The 18,456-nt window shown below is 41.1% G+C and overlaps 1 protein-coding gene across 2 annotated transcripts; it reads left to right on the top strand.

Annotated features, from left to right (window-relative positions):
• The first annotated feature begins 277 nt into the window (after positions 1-277).
• fxyd3 (FXYD domain containing ion transport regulator 3) lies at positions 278-15,290 on the top strand. Of its 2 annotated transcripts, XM_083760927.1 has the most exons (9): positions 278-473; positions 10,998-11,054; positions 11,273-11,311; positions 12,235-12,258; positions 12,768-12,842; positions 13,587-13,623; positions 13,931-13,974; positions 14,230-14,306; positions 14,395-15,290. In XM_083760927.1, exons 2-8 carry the CDS (start codon positions 11,021-11,023, stop codon positions 14,256-14,258), a joined length of 282 nt encoding a protein of 93 aa, XP_083617053.1. In that variant the 5' UTR covers positions 278-473; positions 10,998-11,020; the 3' UTR covers positions 14,259-14,306; positions 14,395-15,290. The 2 variants fall into 2 exon arrangements, with proteins under 2 accessions (XP_083617053.1, XP_083617054.1); XM_083760928.1 differs by lacking the exon at positions 14,230-14,306 and having other exon boundaries at positions 298-473.
• The last annotated feature ends 3,166 nt before the right edge of the window (positions 15,291-18,456 follow it).

The raw sequence follows: 18,456 nt of genomic DNA, 5'->3' as shown, positions 1-18,456 counted from the left end.
GTTTTTTGGTCTTCTCAGATATAGAGAGCGAATTAATAACCACTCTACATCGTATCCTAGTTATTTATATACATTCGTTCACGAAGATATATAAAAGAGGAGAGTCAGACTAACAAATGTGATTTATTCTCTCTACTCCCCCTATCGAATCCTGACTCAGGATCCCCTTCAACGCCCAATGTCTTGCCCGTTATTGGTTGGATTACAAAACTGACCGTGGATCAGATTATGCAAACAACTTTTTAGTAGCCCCCACGCCGGTGAAACTCCTAATGAACTCAGCCCCTTTCTAAAAGCAAGCCAACCTGTTGAACGTCACACACAGTGGAAGGGAAGGGTGTTGGCATACTGTTGTGAGAGAGACTAGCTAGCGATTGAGGAGTTCATTTGTGTGCGTTGCAAAGACGCCCGAGATTTCCTCATTTCATTCCCAACTCGCAGGATCTCCTGTCCCGATTCAACGCCTATCGGAGGTAGGCTAATTTAAAAAGAAAAAACAGTGAATACATGTATTGTTGTATGAATGTCGCTATTTTTTCCTCTCTTGATGCTGTGTTTTGATATACCGTTTTAGTTTGTCAAGGGCACGAATCACGATGTCTCCCAAGTTTATTTGAAAAACATTATTTCTTAGTGCGTCTTTCCTGGTTACAAATTCCATCCCACTGGTTTTCGAATAGGATTTTCTTTTCATTGTTTTTTCCCCCTTTTTTAGAAGCGGTTGTTATTTTGGTTTTCTTTTGGATTTGGTACAATATTGTCACCATTATTGAATGCAACAATGAGTGCGAACAAAAAACATACAGGATTCCGGATACAAACTATAGTCATTGATTGAATGTATTGTAGCCTACACGCACGGGCACGGCACGAGTCCAGCAGCGCTAAACTCGCGTCACCATAGGCTTTCCACATGGAGGAAAGCAAAGCGGTGCCAAGACAATGGAAGTGCGTGCGCCATCCAGCCAGCGTGCCAACGTGCGTAATAGAACCTGAAACTTGAGCCTGCGTGGCATATCCATGCGCTTTGAATATACTTAATATCAATAAGATAAAAGTTTGTATCGCATTGAAATGGTTTCCATCACAGTTGGCTTACACTTAGCAGTTTGGGATTTCGTGCTCTGAACGTCTGCGTTCGGCCAACGGAAACCGTAATATTTGACCGCGTGATGTCTGGCTGGCGCTGGCAGTAGCCTACATGATGACACTGACATCATCATTTAGTTTTTACACTGATATCTTAGTTACCATGATGACTTTAGTGAAATATTAATACACGTTAGAAAACCTATGGGAAATATAAGTCCCCTTGCATAAAGGCATCATATTCACATTTTAAACTAATACATTTGAAATCATATACTTTTATCTGCTCCATCCCAGCCCCATGCCATGCCTCACCTGAAAAATGTCTGATTTGATTCCTAATAAGGCTACACCGTAAAAACAGAATAGCTTGAGGAACCGAGTTTGTTCAGTGGGCAGGTGGCGCCATCTTGAGAGGTGAAACAAATTTCAATCATCAGTATCATGATGTTTACAGTGTTAACTTAACACTGTAAACACAATTTGGTAAGTCTCATAAATGTAATTTTGAGTGGTGCAACCACTCCCGTGTGTGGGTAGTTGGCTGGCTGGCAGGGTGGGTGCCTGCCTGGCTGGGTATGAGCACGAAAACAGAATGGTTGTTTTTCACCACCTGTGCGCAACCACCACCTGTGTGCAACCTAACGCACACACACGCACGCACGTATTAACTGTATATATGATGCTTTCAGGTTTGCCAGTACAGTACAGTGACAGTACAGTACTGTACAGGTATACACCTCATGTATTAAGATCTCCCGCATCAATTGGCGGCATTGGCCACAAGACGAGCACTCCCTTCGCGTGTCCTGGGGAACATAATATCCTGGGAATTTAGGTCCTTTGCCATTACAATGGCTTAGTGATTTATAGTACTTACGATACTACATTCTGGTCAGCATAAGCGCAAATGTTGTGTTCCCCTTCCACCACTTGACAAAGGGTACATTTACATTATAGCACTTTTCATCCATGGTGGCAGCAACCATACAAGGTAGGGTTAGGTTTAGCCTAGGGTTAGTAGTTTAGGGTCTTTCTCATGCAGCCAGGAGGAGCTGGGCCTGGGAACCTTCCAATTCCCAAGTGGCCACTCTATCTCCTGAGCTACTGCTGCCTGTTGGCACATACAGTACACATTTTTATCCCACGATTTTGCAACCCATTTTTTCACCCAGTGTCAATTATTTGATGTAATCCTGGTGGCTACACTTCCTCTGCCAACCTGGGGGGGGGGGGGGACCTCATGCCTCCTTTTAGGCATGAGGAGTGAGGAGTCCAAGCTGCTTCTTTTCACCTGACAGGGGAGAGTTTCCCAGGCTGGACGTAGAGTGTGGAAGGAACACGTTATTCTGACCTGTTCCTTTCCCCTCCATCAGGTTCCCCGGCTGGCCAGGGGGAGGGATTTTAGAGACCAGGATTACTGCATGTTTTTTTTGTGAGGGTACCTACCCTAGGGGACATGGGGAGAACATGCAAATGCCTCTGTGGCTGGCTGGCTGTGTCCCTGGCTGGGTCTGTCCGAGCACGAAAATAGCGTTTGTTTGGTTTTCACAACAAAGTGTCATTGTTGCTTGCACACACACACACACACACACACACACACACACACACACACACACACACACACACACACACACACACACACACACACACACACACACACACATTAACCATACATATGATGATTTCGGGAGTGACAGTACAGTACAGTAGAGGGACCCCCTGGGGACCTCCACAAGGTAACTCAGACACGGGCGGCTCGCTGGAATCTGCCCTGGGCACGATCCTGTGGGTCTGGAACTTCCCGAGACCCCCACACAGAGTTGTACCACTCACTTCACACAGGTGTTATTTTTGTTTATACAGAAGTCAGGGGTACACACAGGTAACATATGGCCAGCCCTTACATAAGCATGGGCCTAGTATAGCCAACAATCACAATAGTTACTTGCAGCACAGTTTAGGATTATTTGTAAATAGATTGGTAATTGGTGTGAAGACAGCTGTTGGCAGGGAGATGCAACAGAATAAGGGTTCTATGGGAATCACCTGCTTTAAGGACTTTGTGTCACCCCAGAGGGTGACACATGCTCTCTCTCTGGTCAGAATTGTAAGTACATTAAATAGCCATGGTCCATAGGGTTAGAAGTTCTGTACATGTATTTTCTTAATTGAACGAGTGTGCATGTCTACACTACATACTGTAACCCTTCCCGTGTGTGTGTGTGTGGTAAACAAACACTACTGTGTGTGTGTGTGTGTGTGTGTGTGTGGCTCAAGGTTAGTAGGTTGACTTCAGGACGAGGTCAGATAAAGATGCTGTTACATAAAACTTGCAATATAATAATGTAACAGACGGATGTTGCTGTTATTATTGATAAACATGTTGAGGCACAGTGCGGTTCTCAGCAAGTTGGTTGGTAATTGGACCTTTAGATTTTACACTCAGTTAAATTAACTCTTGAGATGTTTTGAGGGGCGCTAGCCCCTCCTATGCCCAGCTTTTCGTGTCTGTGTAAACACAAACATTGAAGCTACAAGTGATGACAGAAAAGTGAAGACGCAAATTGTGATTGGCCGGAAGGATATTTGTGATGATTTGATTGGCTGAGGATGGAATGTGATTTATATGATGTATGATGAGAGCGCAGGTGTGATTTTTGATTTGTGTGTGCAAATGCATGCATTCAGTTTCAGTATTCTGAGTATTTTGTTCAGTGTCAAAGGCAGTAAGGCACCCCCTTATACATGACTGCTTTAGGGTTCCCCTTATATGAGCCCCATGACAGCCATGACACCTACACAGAGACAACTAGAAAAAGTGCCCTTCTGGGCACAGGTCTCCACCAGGTTATCCACAGATCCGTGCAGTTAGAGGTAAAAACACTTTTTGGCCAGTTATAGCGCCACCTTGAGGCTGAGTTGAAATTGTTCATGTGGCATTTTGTCCTCGGCCTAGTGGGAATGTGGGTGCACAATTTCACGGAAATCACGCAATGTGTTCATGATTTGCAGCATTTTGTTTGAAACTGAGCACTCCTGTGAACTTTGGAAGCCAATCTTAACCAATCAGGATGGAGTCTGAGAAATCTGAAAGACCGGTTTGGTTGAATGGCTGTAGAGAGACTGTGTACCAATTTGCGTGATGTTTGGACAAAATCTGTAGGTGTGCTGTGCAAAAACTTGTTTTGCACAAAGCGGCCTCCTGGTGGCGCTATAACAGGCCGTTCTGGAAAGTTTGGGGCAGAGGTTCATCGTTGGCATCCAGGGAGTGTGTGTGCAAAATTTGGCATCGACCGGGTTAACGGTGGCCGAGATTAGCTGCTCACGGACGGACGGACACACACACACACACACACACACACACACGGACGGACGGACGGACGGACGGACGGAGTGCAAAACATACTCTCCCCCCATGCCTTCGGCCTGGTGGAGACAACAAACAGTGAGATATATTTGCACATACTCCTCACAAAGATGTAAAGACTCACACTCACATGATCACCACTCTTTAAAAAGACAAGGTTGAGAGAGTGTACACAGTAAATCCCTTGGGCTTATCAGAGAGAGAGAGAGTCAAATGAACCCAATAAGGTGTACACTCTCAGCATTACAAAATGAACGCTTAACTTTGTAGAAAGACAGCCAGACGTGCAGAGAAAAACGTCTTTAATTTATCAGGTGAGAAAGGCTTAACTACTTTTTATCACCTCCTCACATGGCCATGATTTCTAAAAGGAGAAAAGAAAAGCGACAACATCTAAGAGAGGGGAGGTGGGAGGAGAAGTGAGAGACCTGTCAGGTGAGACTGGCACAGATTCATCTCCTCATATGACTGTGACTGTGACACAGATTTAGAACCTGCAACAACACATTGCTGATTTTGTGTCACTCTGGTGGCTCTACTTGTGATGCATTCTCTCCTTTTTCGAAACACGATATGCACAGTTAAAACTAAATGCAATAGCATTTGCATGAATTGTGTCCAAATGTGCACATCATATTCACATTCAAGAAAATGAATGCAGCAAGTGACAGAGATAATGGCTGTTAGACATTAGCCTACAGTAAAGTAAGTAAGTATTAACTGCTTTCGCGTTTTTTTTTAGAAACATTTGAAAGAGAACAGGGTCTCACTACTTCTAGTCATTTGTGTTGTATTTGACCAATCATGAAACCGCTTTGTGATTGATCTTTGCTTTTGGCTGGATAGAATGAAGGCTGCTGTTAGCTGCTCACTGTAACCTTGTGGCTAGCATGTGTGACTCATAACTCTAGAATGCTCCACTCCTCTTGCATTCAGAGTTCATCCCTCCATTTTACTTCTTTCCATACACACCCTCCTGCACTTACTATTGTACACTGTACTACTCACTCACTCCTCTCTCCTTTTCTCTCTCTCTCTCTCTCTCTCTCTCTCTCTCTCGGAACACAGGGAAGATTTACACTGAAGTTTAGAAGGGATTCTTCTGAGATAAAAATTATATTTTTACGTACGCTATTTTAGGTCACATTCTCACCTAATACTTCGGTAGACTCGATGCGAATGGGCGGAGAAGTTGCGATTCTTGCATATTTAATTTGCTGCGGTTTGCCTTCACACTGGCTGTGTCAAGCGCAGCAAGGAAACGAAGCAGGGAATTTTATAAATGTGTTCAATTCATAAAATACACAGTGAAAGCTATGGTGTTAAATATACTTCGAGTAATAGTTAGGACTTTGGCGTAAAGTGAGGGTGACGGATTTTGGGCACATGAACGAGGCACTGCGGAGACTGGAGCGCCGATGATCCGATCACCATAGCCTACAATTATTATGCATAATGCATATGCCATGTTAGCTATACAGTTTAGATTAATGTGCTCGTCCTCATATTTCGATGAGGGCTTCGGTCTCCTTATTTGACCACGTCACATGGTAACCCAACGGTAGTAACGGGACATCTTTGTACTGTGTAAAATGAATATCCCTTCTCCGCCTCCAACTGTGCAGCTCCTTATCCGCCACATAGTTTGCTTGCTTCATTTCCTTTATTTGCTACGGATTGCATTCCCACCTGCACCGCATCGAAATCAAGTGCGATTGGAAGCGAAGCGAAACCGGTTTGTTTTTTGGCGGAGTAGAATGCGGTTCTTTGATGCGCATTAGGATTCGAATGAGCCTTCACACCTGCCAAACGAAGCGCACTTTCGGACAATGTGCAGCAGGATTCGTTTTAATCACAGTAAAGCTTTCTGGTGTGAAGGTCACCTTACTCGCATCAGGAATATTTGGAGGATCTGCAGACGGCACAAAGTCTCCTGCATTTTTCCTGTGTGCATACTGTGTGTGAGCATGCGTATAAGTTGTTGCTTAGTCTGTGTGTATGGCTCATAAAGGATAGGATAATATGATGGCTGGTTGCTGGACACAGGAATGTAGTGTTGCTAATTTAGGAACAAAACATACCACTGAGAATAGGCAGCTGCCTTTGTAATGCAATGAAGGAACACGTGTACGTTTCAGATACCGTCACAAAACCTGAATGTGGAGTGGGACCATACATGTACTGTATACTGCACACCAACACTCAACTCAACAGTTCAATTCTTAGTATTAATTTTGAGTGGGACCATACATGTACTGTATACTGCACACCAACACTCAACTCAACGGTTCAATTCTTAGTATTAATTTTACTCGAGTATATAGGTTAAACACACATGTGTCCTCAGTGTATGTGGAGGGTAAATATGAAATGACACCAAGTGTCACATTAAACCAAGTATTACAGAAGCCAACAAGATTAAATCAACCTTTTATTGATCCCTGAAGGGAAATTCAGGTGTCACAACAGCAACAGTTGTACCCAGACCACACTTTAAGAACGTCTGGCCACCTGCATCACATGCATGTAGCTACTGTACTAGGAATGTTGTTACTGTCATAGCATATCTGTATTCTAATCCCATGGCCACTTGCCCTATTGTTGCTTGAATTTTCTTTCATGCCATTTTTTACCATTTTACTGAGCTTGTATTGACCTTTTAAAGTAACTCTGTCTGCATAAGAGTCTGATACTGATACTATGTCTATACTTACACATACGTAAGTTAGGCCCAAACTACAAACAATCCACTAGTCTCATTAACTCCTTGCAACTGCCATTGGGAATAATGGTTGCATGCAACTACATTGGTGTGGTTTACTTTGGGCCTTAGCCTCGCATGGCCAGATTGTTGCCTCCTACAATTTTGAAATGCTTCCGGCCATACGGAGCACGGAAGCTCGATCTGATCATGAACAAGTGATAAAGCGGATATGAAGTCTCCTTACCACTTCCATTTCGTCTTTACAGTCTCACAAATGCATCCTAATATAAATCAATCAAATAAAAAATGTAATATTTTAAAATATATTTTGAACGAAAATGACAAACCGATGCCATCGTCCTTGTTCTGATTTCTGGAAGTGTAGTTCTAGACTCTATAGCATTCGTTTGGAGATTGTGGAATAGTTGTCAACTCAGGAAATGAACAAAGATTGAAGATCAGGCAAAGATGGAAGTGGCAGAAAAGAGGAGGGGAAAGGTGATGAGAGGATAGTGGAGGTGATGGGAGAACAAATGAGAGCTTTGCAAAAGAGGAATAGAGAAACGGCTGATTTGAGACAAATGGCTCATTCTAACTAAGATTCTCATGGAGGGATCATAAAGAGAGAGACAAAGTTATACTGGCAAACAAAGACACAGAGGCAACAAGAGCCGGAAAGAGAAGGAGACAGGCAGAGACAGGCAGAGGGGCATGACGGGGAGTCGGGGACGGAACAGTGCCCTCTTTATTTATAGACTAAAGTGGGACCTGAGAAGTGGCACTGCTGGGAACGTGTGGTGATGCCTCAATAGAGTTTCCTATTGGAAGAACAGAGACTACACAAGTGGCGAAAATACCTATCTGTGAACCTGTGTGGAACGTACGCATAACCAATATGAGAGCTATCTGTTCTGTTATACTGTTATAGGACACTTTTATAGTATGTGAAGCGCTGGTCCTACTCCACCCTATGCTAACATTTACTTTACTATGCAATCTTCAATTTGGAATGAGAAGACCACTTGTTATTTCCTTGCCTTCTTTATTCTTTCTATTTTTCTTTTGCTCACCCCTACCTTCTTTTTGCTCTTTTGGTGTGTCGTTAGTTAACTTTGTTCTGTCTGCCTGTTGTGTCCTTTCTCTCCCTCTCCCATTTCTGATCTTTGCCCGTCTGACGTCTTGCCAATCATCTGTCCTCTCCTCGGCCTCTATCTCTTTCTCTCCCTAAGTTGGGTGATTTAAACTAGCCTTCAGCTGGCCTGTTTCCCATCTTCCACATTCCTCTAGGCTCCTCCTGGGTTACTGTGGAGATGCACCAGGAGGGATTCTCTTGATCACCTATGTTCTCTCTTGTTCTCTCTCTCTCTCCTCTCCCTCCCTCTCCCCGTTTATCTGTTTGCCAAACACTAAATGCCATTGCCAGTTGCCACCAACAGTGAAAACTGAAGACACCTTGTTTTATACTCTCCATAGAACGTATTTAGATCTTTATGACTTATTTAGATGTGCTTTCAAAGTAGTAACATGTTTGGTCAAACTAGGACGTGTGTTAAGTATTTTACTTTCAACATATTCACTCATATTTGTCAATATTGTACAACCATGACATGTGACTTCCTCTGATAATTATAATTAGCGCAATAAAATGCTTACCGGTAGTTTTAATTGAGTAAGAAATCATTTCATTTCTTACACTCAATTAAAACTAAGCATTTTATTTATTCTCTCAGGGGAAACCTAATATACCAGACAGTGTTTACTTTACGTGCAGATTATTTCCCAAATGACTAGCTAAACGTTGAGTGGAATATGGTTGTATAGTATAGTGGGGAATGTAGGACTGTATTTGAATGACGTCTACCTGTCCTAAGCTGCTTTGACTAGATATTTACATGTATAGATATTCACATAATGCAGGTAGGTAGGTAGGTTGCTTGTCAGATGCCTGCAGAAAGAGTTACTCTGGCCTTTCTGTTACAATGTAGTAATAAGCAACAGACCTTGTATACGTCCTCCCATCTCTTTCTTTATCACGGCATGATCGGCATCCCATATTTATTCAATTAAAGTATGAAACGCATATCCAATGATGTAGTAATGCCAGAAATATGTAAAAAAGGTTTATTTTATTTTTTTATTTTGCTCTGCTCAACTTGCTGCTAGTTCTAGTAGGCAGTTATACCACAAACCTGTCATTTACACACATTAAATGATTTAATGTGTGTCAGAAAAGGTTCATGTCTGTGCACCAGAACATTCCATTTGTCGGTGTGAAATGCTTGTTTGCCCTTCTATTTGTATTTCACTTAAGTGCTATAAGTGGAAAATCACTGGTCTGTTATTAAAGACATGCTTTCCTCACTACGCCCATGTTACTATATGCTGAAGGATACAGCATAGTGTTTGGCATAGCATGTAGCCTGAGCATTGAGCAACTATCCTAGCACTGTTAGGAACTTAAACTGGTCATATTGGAGGATATCACAGAGAATGGTATCTAGTCAGCTTCAAGAGGAAATTCTGAGAAAAGAACTTTTCTTTAGTAGTAATATAAAAGCAAAGTTTATGTCATAAGCCACTCCCATAAGTTTCAGAGAGACGGTGCACAATTCTCCATTGGCTACAGTTATAAACATTACAGACAAAAATAGCCTTGGAATGCTGAAAGCACACTAATAACATTTTCAATGATTTTACCGCTGGTTGTCCACAAATGGTTTATTGTACTAAGGGCAGTGGAAGACAACAAAAACTCTACAGGCTCGCAGAGCCAAAACGTGTGACTGTCAAATGGGTTTTTATCAGCAATATTAACCGTTCAACAGATAAAAGTTGGTCTTCCATTTAGCCCCTACTAGACCAGTAACCCTCCCATCAATGCAACATCAGACCTCAGAGAGAGACGACTTTGTGGCCATTTCTTTGCCCCTCTTTATTCAAAAATAAGAGATTTATATTTCCTTCCTCTCTTTTACATCTCCATACAATGCATGCAGTGCATGTTCAACATGGGACGATGACAACAGAGGATGTTGCATCATGCCTCTGTTGACTCCTGGCTGGTACAAGCCAGTTTAGCACACACTCACAGTCACACAAACGCACACCGCTCCTATCAATCTGTTCCACTGGGACTGGACTGAAGATAATGTTGTTTTCTCCTGTGTTAATATAACCATCCACCACAGTCAATACCTTAATCTGAAGTGAGCACGCATTAGTGGACACCAAAGCCATGGCTGTTTAGATATGGGGCATAAAAATATGACATCCACTCATTGTGTTACCGGTGTGTATCTATAAAGTAAGGGTCTTTTATAGTTTGAGTAAAATTACAGGGAGAGATTAATTATCTAGTTAGTAACTGGAGAGAAACGGGCATACCTGATTTACTGTTGCAGCTTCCTGCATATGCAAAATCACTTTTGGGTCATGTAGAAAACAATAAGAAAAAGTGGGTCCACTGAAGAAAAAATAACTGGCCTAATCCTTATATATTTTGCACTTTTCTAATAACCCAACACACGCATTAAGAGCAGAAAAAGATCTGTAAATTAGAAAGGTGATTTAGATATTCAAGGAGTGCTGCATAAAATGAAGCTAGAGTAAAAAATGCACAATGTAAAATAGGGTTTAGTACAATTGTGAGAAGGGAAACAAGAGTGCAAGCAATAAAATTAAAGTGGTGAAGGACGGTTAAGCAGCCTGTTGATAAAACGTTGTGCTTTCTTTATGGCAGATCATTTCACTTATTGTATAATATATATATGTAAGAGGATCTTTGTCATTTGTTTTGTGTATTTATGTTATATGCCATGTCTGTTTTCCCCCCAGGTAAAGCAGCCTGACGTTTGAAGATGTGGAAGATCTGTGCATTGGTGGTGATGACAGGTGAGCCCCACAAACAAACGACTAGGTGTTTATAGAGGGGTCATAGGTTTTAGCCTGTTCAAAAGTAAATGATAAAAGTAAATAATAACCTATCTGACTTTAATCGTCAAATCCAAAGTACTTTGAAAGCACAGGAAGCTACTCCAGTACAAATATTATCAGCAAATGTGTGTTTTAAATCTTCTGAAGCATCTCTCTCCCTTTCTGATGTTTTGCAGTTGTGTCGCTGGTGTCTGCGGAGGAGCAGAGTGGTAATGGTAAGCTTTTCACATTTCTCATTCAAATAATAACTATTGTTTGCTTTTAATAATGGGTCTTAGAGTGTACATGCAGACGAAACAATTGATCATGGGAAAAATGCTGTCTACTATACTTTGTACAATGTTGTAATGATTAAAATCTACACATTCTCACTCTCAAATAGTACTACTGTAGTGACGGGTTGGGGCAACATCTGAATATCTGTGAGACATTTGACGCGACAAGAACTTTAGACACTTTAGAACTGCCCACAACTCCACAAGTGCCTTTCTCACTCAACTTGAAATAACATGGTCAATGACGACTTAACATCAAAATACTCAGGGGATGATTAATGTTGGGTATAAGAGATGGTTCGGTTTAAGGGTGGGGGAGGTTAAGGTTAGTCATAGGGCATTCATGGATGGTTATAGTTAGGGTTAGCAGTGGGAGAAGGGTTATTCAAGGACAAGGTGTCCTCATCAAAATGTTCCGTTGTGGGGCGTACCGTCATTCCAAATGTCTGACAGGTGGTCAAATCCATCAACACATCACCTATTTTCCGTAAATGTGTGAGAATTAAAATGCATCTTTGTTGAGTCGTTCTGGTAGCTGACTGGCTACTGTGATGGCACATACTCGTAACATTCCTCATTAGATTTCCTGTCTCTACTCAAAGATGGGGGGGGGGGGGGGGAAGAAAAGCCTAATGAAATAAAATGCTCCTTCTTGTAAATGGATCCGTTTTGACTTGGCCTGCAGTGATCAGCTGGTGGGATACTGTCAATCATTACTTATTGACTTTGGAAATCAAACTAGGCCATAGCAACCCATTCATCTCAGTTTGAACTGCTTGTTTCAGTCTGCATGTTTGTTTGACCTAATTGATGAATTTCTCATTTTATTAACTCACCCTGTTCTTGTCTTTGCATCACTACAGAGGAAGTGGATCCATTTACCTTTGGTAATTTATTTTGTTTTCTATTCAATAATGTGTTATTGAACCATTGCACATAAACAGAAGTGTAAAAATAATATATGCCGTTTAGGTCAAGGTCAATGATTATGTTAAATGGAAAATCTTGTGGTGAGGAACACAACTTTTATTTACAGTATGCACTGTAATGTTTTACACTATACCAGAACATTCAAATATCTCTTATTTCAACCGTTTGTCCTCCCCACTGTATTGGATTCATAATTGTCATAATATCAGGTAGTCCAATGGAAAAGAGCTCCCCTCGAGTAAGGTAGACCTCTGTGTCAGCCTCTCTCTCCCATCTCTCATTTGGATGTTTTCTAATAAGGCATAAATGTAGCAAATAAACTATGTAATAATGGCTGATTTATACTTTGTAATGTGTTGTGCTGCAACACATTGCGAGCTTGTACAGCTGCTATAATACATGCTACACTGAACTATGCAATACTACACTTCATTTGGTAACCGTGTCCTCTTTCTTTTGGTTGTAGACTACTACAGGCTTCGTGTTGGAGGGCTGATTCTAGCTGCAGTCCTTTGTCTCATTGGCATCACCATCCTGTTCAGTAAGGACCAAAACTCTTGTTCTCCATATTTCAACTTTTAGTTTTTTCAGAATGTATGACAGTGTCACACAAAAGTAGTGAAAATAGCCGATGTACAAACCCAACATCACATTGCGACGTGTTGTAGATCTGCTATTTACACTATTTAGCAAAAATAATTGAACATTCTTGAAGATCATTTGAAATGTTTTAATTAAAAAGCGAGGCATACACAGATGTAGAGATCTATATATATATATATATATATATACGGTCATAAAAGGGACACAGGCAGACAGGGTACAACAGGTCCTCTGACAAACGGTATTTCATAGTTGGAAGTGGGTGGGCATGCATTCCCAACTTTCAATGTTCCCGTCATGCATAGTCCCTGAGGGCTTCGTTCTAGTCGACCAAATTGGCGACCAATCTTACAAGTTACAAATCAGCATCTAGGTGCACTAGAAAGACACATTTTTCTTTGTGAAATACTTTCATAATATGCTTAGGTTAACATTGTTTTGACATCCAATCTTAATTGTTAATTATGAAACTGTAGTATAATTGCAAAAATAGACACAAGATCATGCTATACCTTCTTACTGGCAGTGGCACTGATGTACGGCTCTCAGCCTTGTGCCTAGTACGACTGCTGCACACCAGTGCCAAAATCTCACAGTGCAGCACTCTCCCTTGAGTTGTGCTTAATTTTGCAGAACTTTAGTATGTTAACATAAGCTTGCATCCACTCTCCCCCTTTTCCAGGTGGTCACTGCAGGTGCAAATTCAACCAGAACAAGAGGTGAGAACTTCATACTGTCAACTCGGTAGTATAGAGAAATACATTTACTACTTATTTGTATTATCCCATTTAGACCTGTGGCCGATGCTAAAAATGCCTTCTAAAACCTAACCTAAGGTTTTTGAAAACCTTTACATTTGTATTCAAGAATTAAAACAAATTATGTTGCTACATGGATAGTAACAACTGATTAGATGTAATCTGCAATAAGCTATTAAGGTTTTATCAGGTAGTTCTGAGAGATAACTATTAGACGAATGTTACTCTCACTTCCTCACTCTTTCTTCTTCTTTTCCTCTCTGTACAGGAGGAGGACAGAAAGCAATGCTCAGCAGATGCTCGGTGACAAAGGTACCTTTACTTTCAATGCCAGGAAATACATTTAAGATTGGTTCACAATAACCGCAGGCCACTGGCAGATGTAGTCTCCAGATGTATTCATTTATTGTAACATGGAGGCGGTATACAGTACTACTTTTAGTCGTGTGTATATATAGTCGAATGTATGACACTGTTTCACTCAACCTATACAGTAGAACGTGTATAATGCATGATGCAATTCATAATGTACTGTCCCTCTGAGAATTATGTTTGTCTGTTCCATAGGTATCAAAACAGAGAGCAAGGAAAAATGAATTCATGAATCTAAAGTTGCTTATATCATTTGGAGTGTATTTTATGGTGTAAGTGGAGGACCACCGAAAGTATGATATAAAATTTAACCCAAAAGTTAAGCAAGTAGTAACCTTTCAAACTCTTGTTTGTCTACAGCCTGTGCCAGCGAGTGCTAAGAACCCAACTAGAACCTAGCAACACACGACTTCCTGGATCCACCACATCAAATACATGAAATTGAGAGATAGGGTTTGTGTTTTGCAGTAAAATGCTTTTGTTCTGTGTGAGACAGGAGGTAGTCTAGGTAGGGTGTACACACAATGAGGTGTGGTGCTTTATACCTTGTTACCTAAACCACCATCTGCCAAGTGTCAACTGCACATCCCTATAGACACCTTCTCCCAGTACTCACTCATACATGTACAATATACACAAACACACTTGTACACAGATCTAAAGATTTGTAATCCAATGTCCATTATGTTCAAATCAGGACAGGGTTCAAATAATTAGCCAATTCAAGTTTTGTATAAAGTTAAAATCAATTTAATATCTTTGTTTGAGCATGTTTGCATAATGTTTGTTTTGATAAAGTTGCCATATCCTATTAAAAGCTATTGAGAACTTAGAATTAATAACGAGGGGAACTGCAGATTTTATTGTTTTTAAGGTTTAATTCAAAGTGAGCCTGCCTATTACCTATTACAACAAACCTATTACCAAAAAAGAGGTACTTTGTGATGTGGCCACATCTTTGTTCCAGTGACTCACGTACACTGCTGTCTGTATCTTTGAGAAACAATTTAAATAAAACACTGATGTAGATATTAGCTGCTTACTGTGTAACCCATTGTTAATTGATGTCAAAATAAACGGGACTAAAGAGCCAAATATTACTAGCATAGCAATATGATAATTTACGATAATCTGTTAATGTTAACATACAGTATATTGTAACCTAAAATCATTTTACACAGTAAGGTAATTGACTGCACTGGTTAGAACTAAAGAGTCTGTTTTTGTTACAATAAAAGAACCAACTACTGGAAACATTTTGGCGTGTGGTCTGCTTCTTGAGTATTATAGTAGTAGTAGTATATTCATGTCACTGTCGGACAGAAGGAGAATGCTTGTATTGTGCTTAACCAATTAACCCCTATTTTATACATTGTCATGCAAAAATAGCTGAACACTGAGTTTGCAGACTGAGTTTTAAATTGTGACTGAAATGTAGGCCTATACTATGCAAGCGTGCAAACAGCCAACATTTCAGAAAAGCCCTGACGACATCTAGTGGATAATTCATATTATTGCAGTGAGATGAGATTTTGTAAGAAATAATAAACCAACTAACAAGACATCTGGACACTTGGATGACTGGGCACTTGGACATGTCTGCACTTGGACAACTGGGGAGAGTATGTTTTGCACTCTGTCTGTCCGTCCGTGTGTGTCCGTCCGTCCATCCTTCTGTCCGTCCGTCCGTTATCAGCTAATCTCCGGCACCGTTGGCCCGATCCATGCCAAACTTTGCACACACACTCCCTGGATGCCAACGATGAACCTCTGCCCCAAATATTCCTCAATGGCCTGTTATAGCGCCACCATGAGGCCAATTTAGGCAAAACACATTTCTGTAGATTACTCGTACACATTTTATATACATCACACAATTCGGTATACACTATCTCCATAGTCATGTAATCAACACGGATCGGCACCATTTCCCATCTTCCATCTTGATTGGCTAAGATTGGCTTCCAAAGCTCACACGATTGGTCCGTTTTGAAAAAATGCCACAAATCACTAACGCAGTGTGCAATTTCCGTGAAATTATACACGCACATTTCCACTAGGCCGAGGATGACATGCAAAGCAAAGCAAAGTTACCATGTTTACCCAGGGTAACTGGACTAAGCTCAAGAACTTGTTTACAGCCAGGCCCTGCTCATAGAACATTTCATGGTAGGGGTTCAATGCCTTGCTCAAGGGCACTTCAACGGTGGTAATTTTAACGTGCCGGTCCAGGGATACGAACTAGCGACCTTCCGATATCAAGACCGCTCCGCAAACCGCTCGGCCACCGCTGCCCCCAATGCCACAATTTTTTCCCCCCAAATCAGCTTCACGGAGGCCAATTCCTGTTTTTAGCTATAACTGCATCGTTCTGTATAAAACGTATCCGATATATCATTTTCCATCCTAACATTGGCTTTCAATGTTTGCAGGATTGGCCCGTTTTGAACAAAAAGCCTCAAATCATCCAATTGCCATCCAAGGCAAGAAGAAATGGCGCCCTTTTCACATTGGCCTATTATAGCGCCACCAGGAGGCCACAACCTGACCTGCCCTGGTGGAGACCTGTGCCGATGGGCACTTTATCTATGGGTTGAGAACCCCTGCACTATACTACTAGTACCACGTGACCCACCACCTACAACTCTAGCCCACCTGTACTACTGCTACTGAATCAATGAGCAACAAAATAAACCTAAACAAAACCAAATAACGAAAATAAGGACATGGATGTATGTAGGCTATAAAAAAGTAATGCACATCAAACAACAATAAAAACATTATTTATGATTAATATACTGTATTACTGATGATTGCACCTGACTTGATAAGGCAAAATGGTTGAAATGTCAGTTCCTTAGTTTATTTCTTTTCTCAGTTATAGTCTGCTGGGAATGTCTGTGGTTTGTCCGCAAACGTCTTTCCAAGTTCTTTCTTCACCATCACTGTTCATATAGTCCGGCAGGCGAGCATGGTTCCTTCCTCAGGTTGAGTATACAGAGTGACGTAGAGGGTGTGCTGTGACTGGCCAGTCGCTGTGATTGACAGCCTACACCTAACCCTAACCTTAACCTCAGTAAAACTATACCTAACCCTAACCTTAACCTCAGTAAAACTATACCTAAACCTAACCTCAGTAAACTATACCTAAACCTAACCTCAGTAAAACGCAGTGGCTGGGGGCGTTTCCAAGAACCCGGAAGAACGACGGAATCCGCAGAAGATCCCCTCCTCGCGTCCGGCAGCCGACAGGCCTCTTTTGTTTAAAGTGGGAAATGTGGTCTTTTTTTATTGGCCTAAAATATTGTCTATATACATACATTCATGAATCCACTTGCTGACTGGCTGTTAGTATTGGGCAATCTTTTTCATTAACATCCTATGGCAGGCCATAGACATCATGACATGTGATGAGGTCAGCACAAATGTGATGAGGTCAGCACATTTTGGGCAAGTGGCTATGGCTGTTTTTAGCCCAAGGAGTGTATTTTGTGCAAAACTAATGCTTGGAATGGTTTCAGAATCATGAAAACCGGGTAGTTTGATATGTCACTACTTAAAGCAAAAGGGAAGTTTTACATTTTTGCCTGCCATAGGATGTTAATGATATATAGGGTCACAAGAAACCCATATAAGAAAATTGCCCAATACTAACAGCCGGTCAGCAAGTGGATTCATGAATATATGTATATAGACAATATTTTAGGCCAATAAAAAAGACTATATACCAAATTTCCCACCCGTCCACCTCGACTCAGTTCTTGGTGATGAAACAAATAATTACAATAGAATAATGATGACGGAGCTCTATCCAGTTCCATGTATGGTATACAAATACATATGGCTGAGATTTCAGTTCTTTATTTCTTGTTCTCAGTTCGCTGTTCGCTGTTTGCTTTGTGTCATGCCATCTGTTCCCAAACTCATTACACTCTGGTATTGTGCACCCCATCCTCCTTGCATGCTTCCCCTTTACTCACTGTAGGTCTTCTGTAGCTTAAATATATTTGATATACATTTTAGCTTCTCCTCTTCTCTGTTTTATGACTTTTTAATTATTTCGTATGATAAAGTGTTGCTTTTATTTTTGACTAATTGCTCTTAATAAACTATTGTAATCTTGGGGGCAATCCTTGTTGCTGTCCTATTTTTATTGTCACATTCGTATTTAGAATCTGTTAAGTAGGTTGATGTGAATTTGTTAATGTTCTGAGTGAAATAAGCATATTATAAATCAAACCCCGGGCCATGGCCCGGCCACATACACTATAGAAGAGTGCTATGACCTACATAATAAGTTTTGCACATAGTTTTGCACAAAAAACATTCCTTGGGCTAAAAACATTTGGCCCAATGAGTGTTTTTTGGATTCAGCATCATGAAAACCCCCTAGTTTGACACGTCACATGCTACATAAAGCAT

The sequence above is a fragment of the Protomyctophum parallelum genome, assembly GCF_964188405.1.
Source record: "Protomyctophum parallelum genome assembly, chromosome: 3".
Lineage (NCBI taxonomy): Eukaryota > Metazoa > Chordata > Actinopteri > Myctophiformes > Myctophidae > Protomyctophum > Protomyctophum parallelum.
This window is presented reverse-complemented; position numbering and strand designations above follow the sequence as displayed.

What these genes read in the sequence shown, in the direction of transcription:
- fxyd3 (XM_083760927.1), top strand. Translation starts at nt 11,021, where the DNA reads ATGTGGAAGATCTGTGCATTGGTGGTGATGACAG. An exon ending in AGTGGATCCATTTACCTTTG is followed by an intron (nt 12,259 to 12,767) that starts GTAATTTATTTT and finishes TTTTGGTTGTAG; the next exon opens with ACTACTACAGGCTTCGTGTT. An exon ending in TGGCATCACCATCCTGTTCA is followed by an intron (nt 12,843 to 13,586) that starts GTAAGGACCAAA and finishes CCCCTTTTCCAG; the next exon opens with GTGGTCACTGCAGGTGCAAA.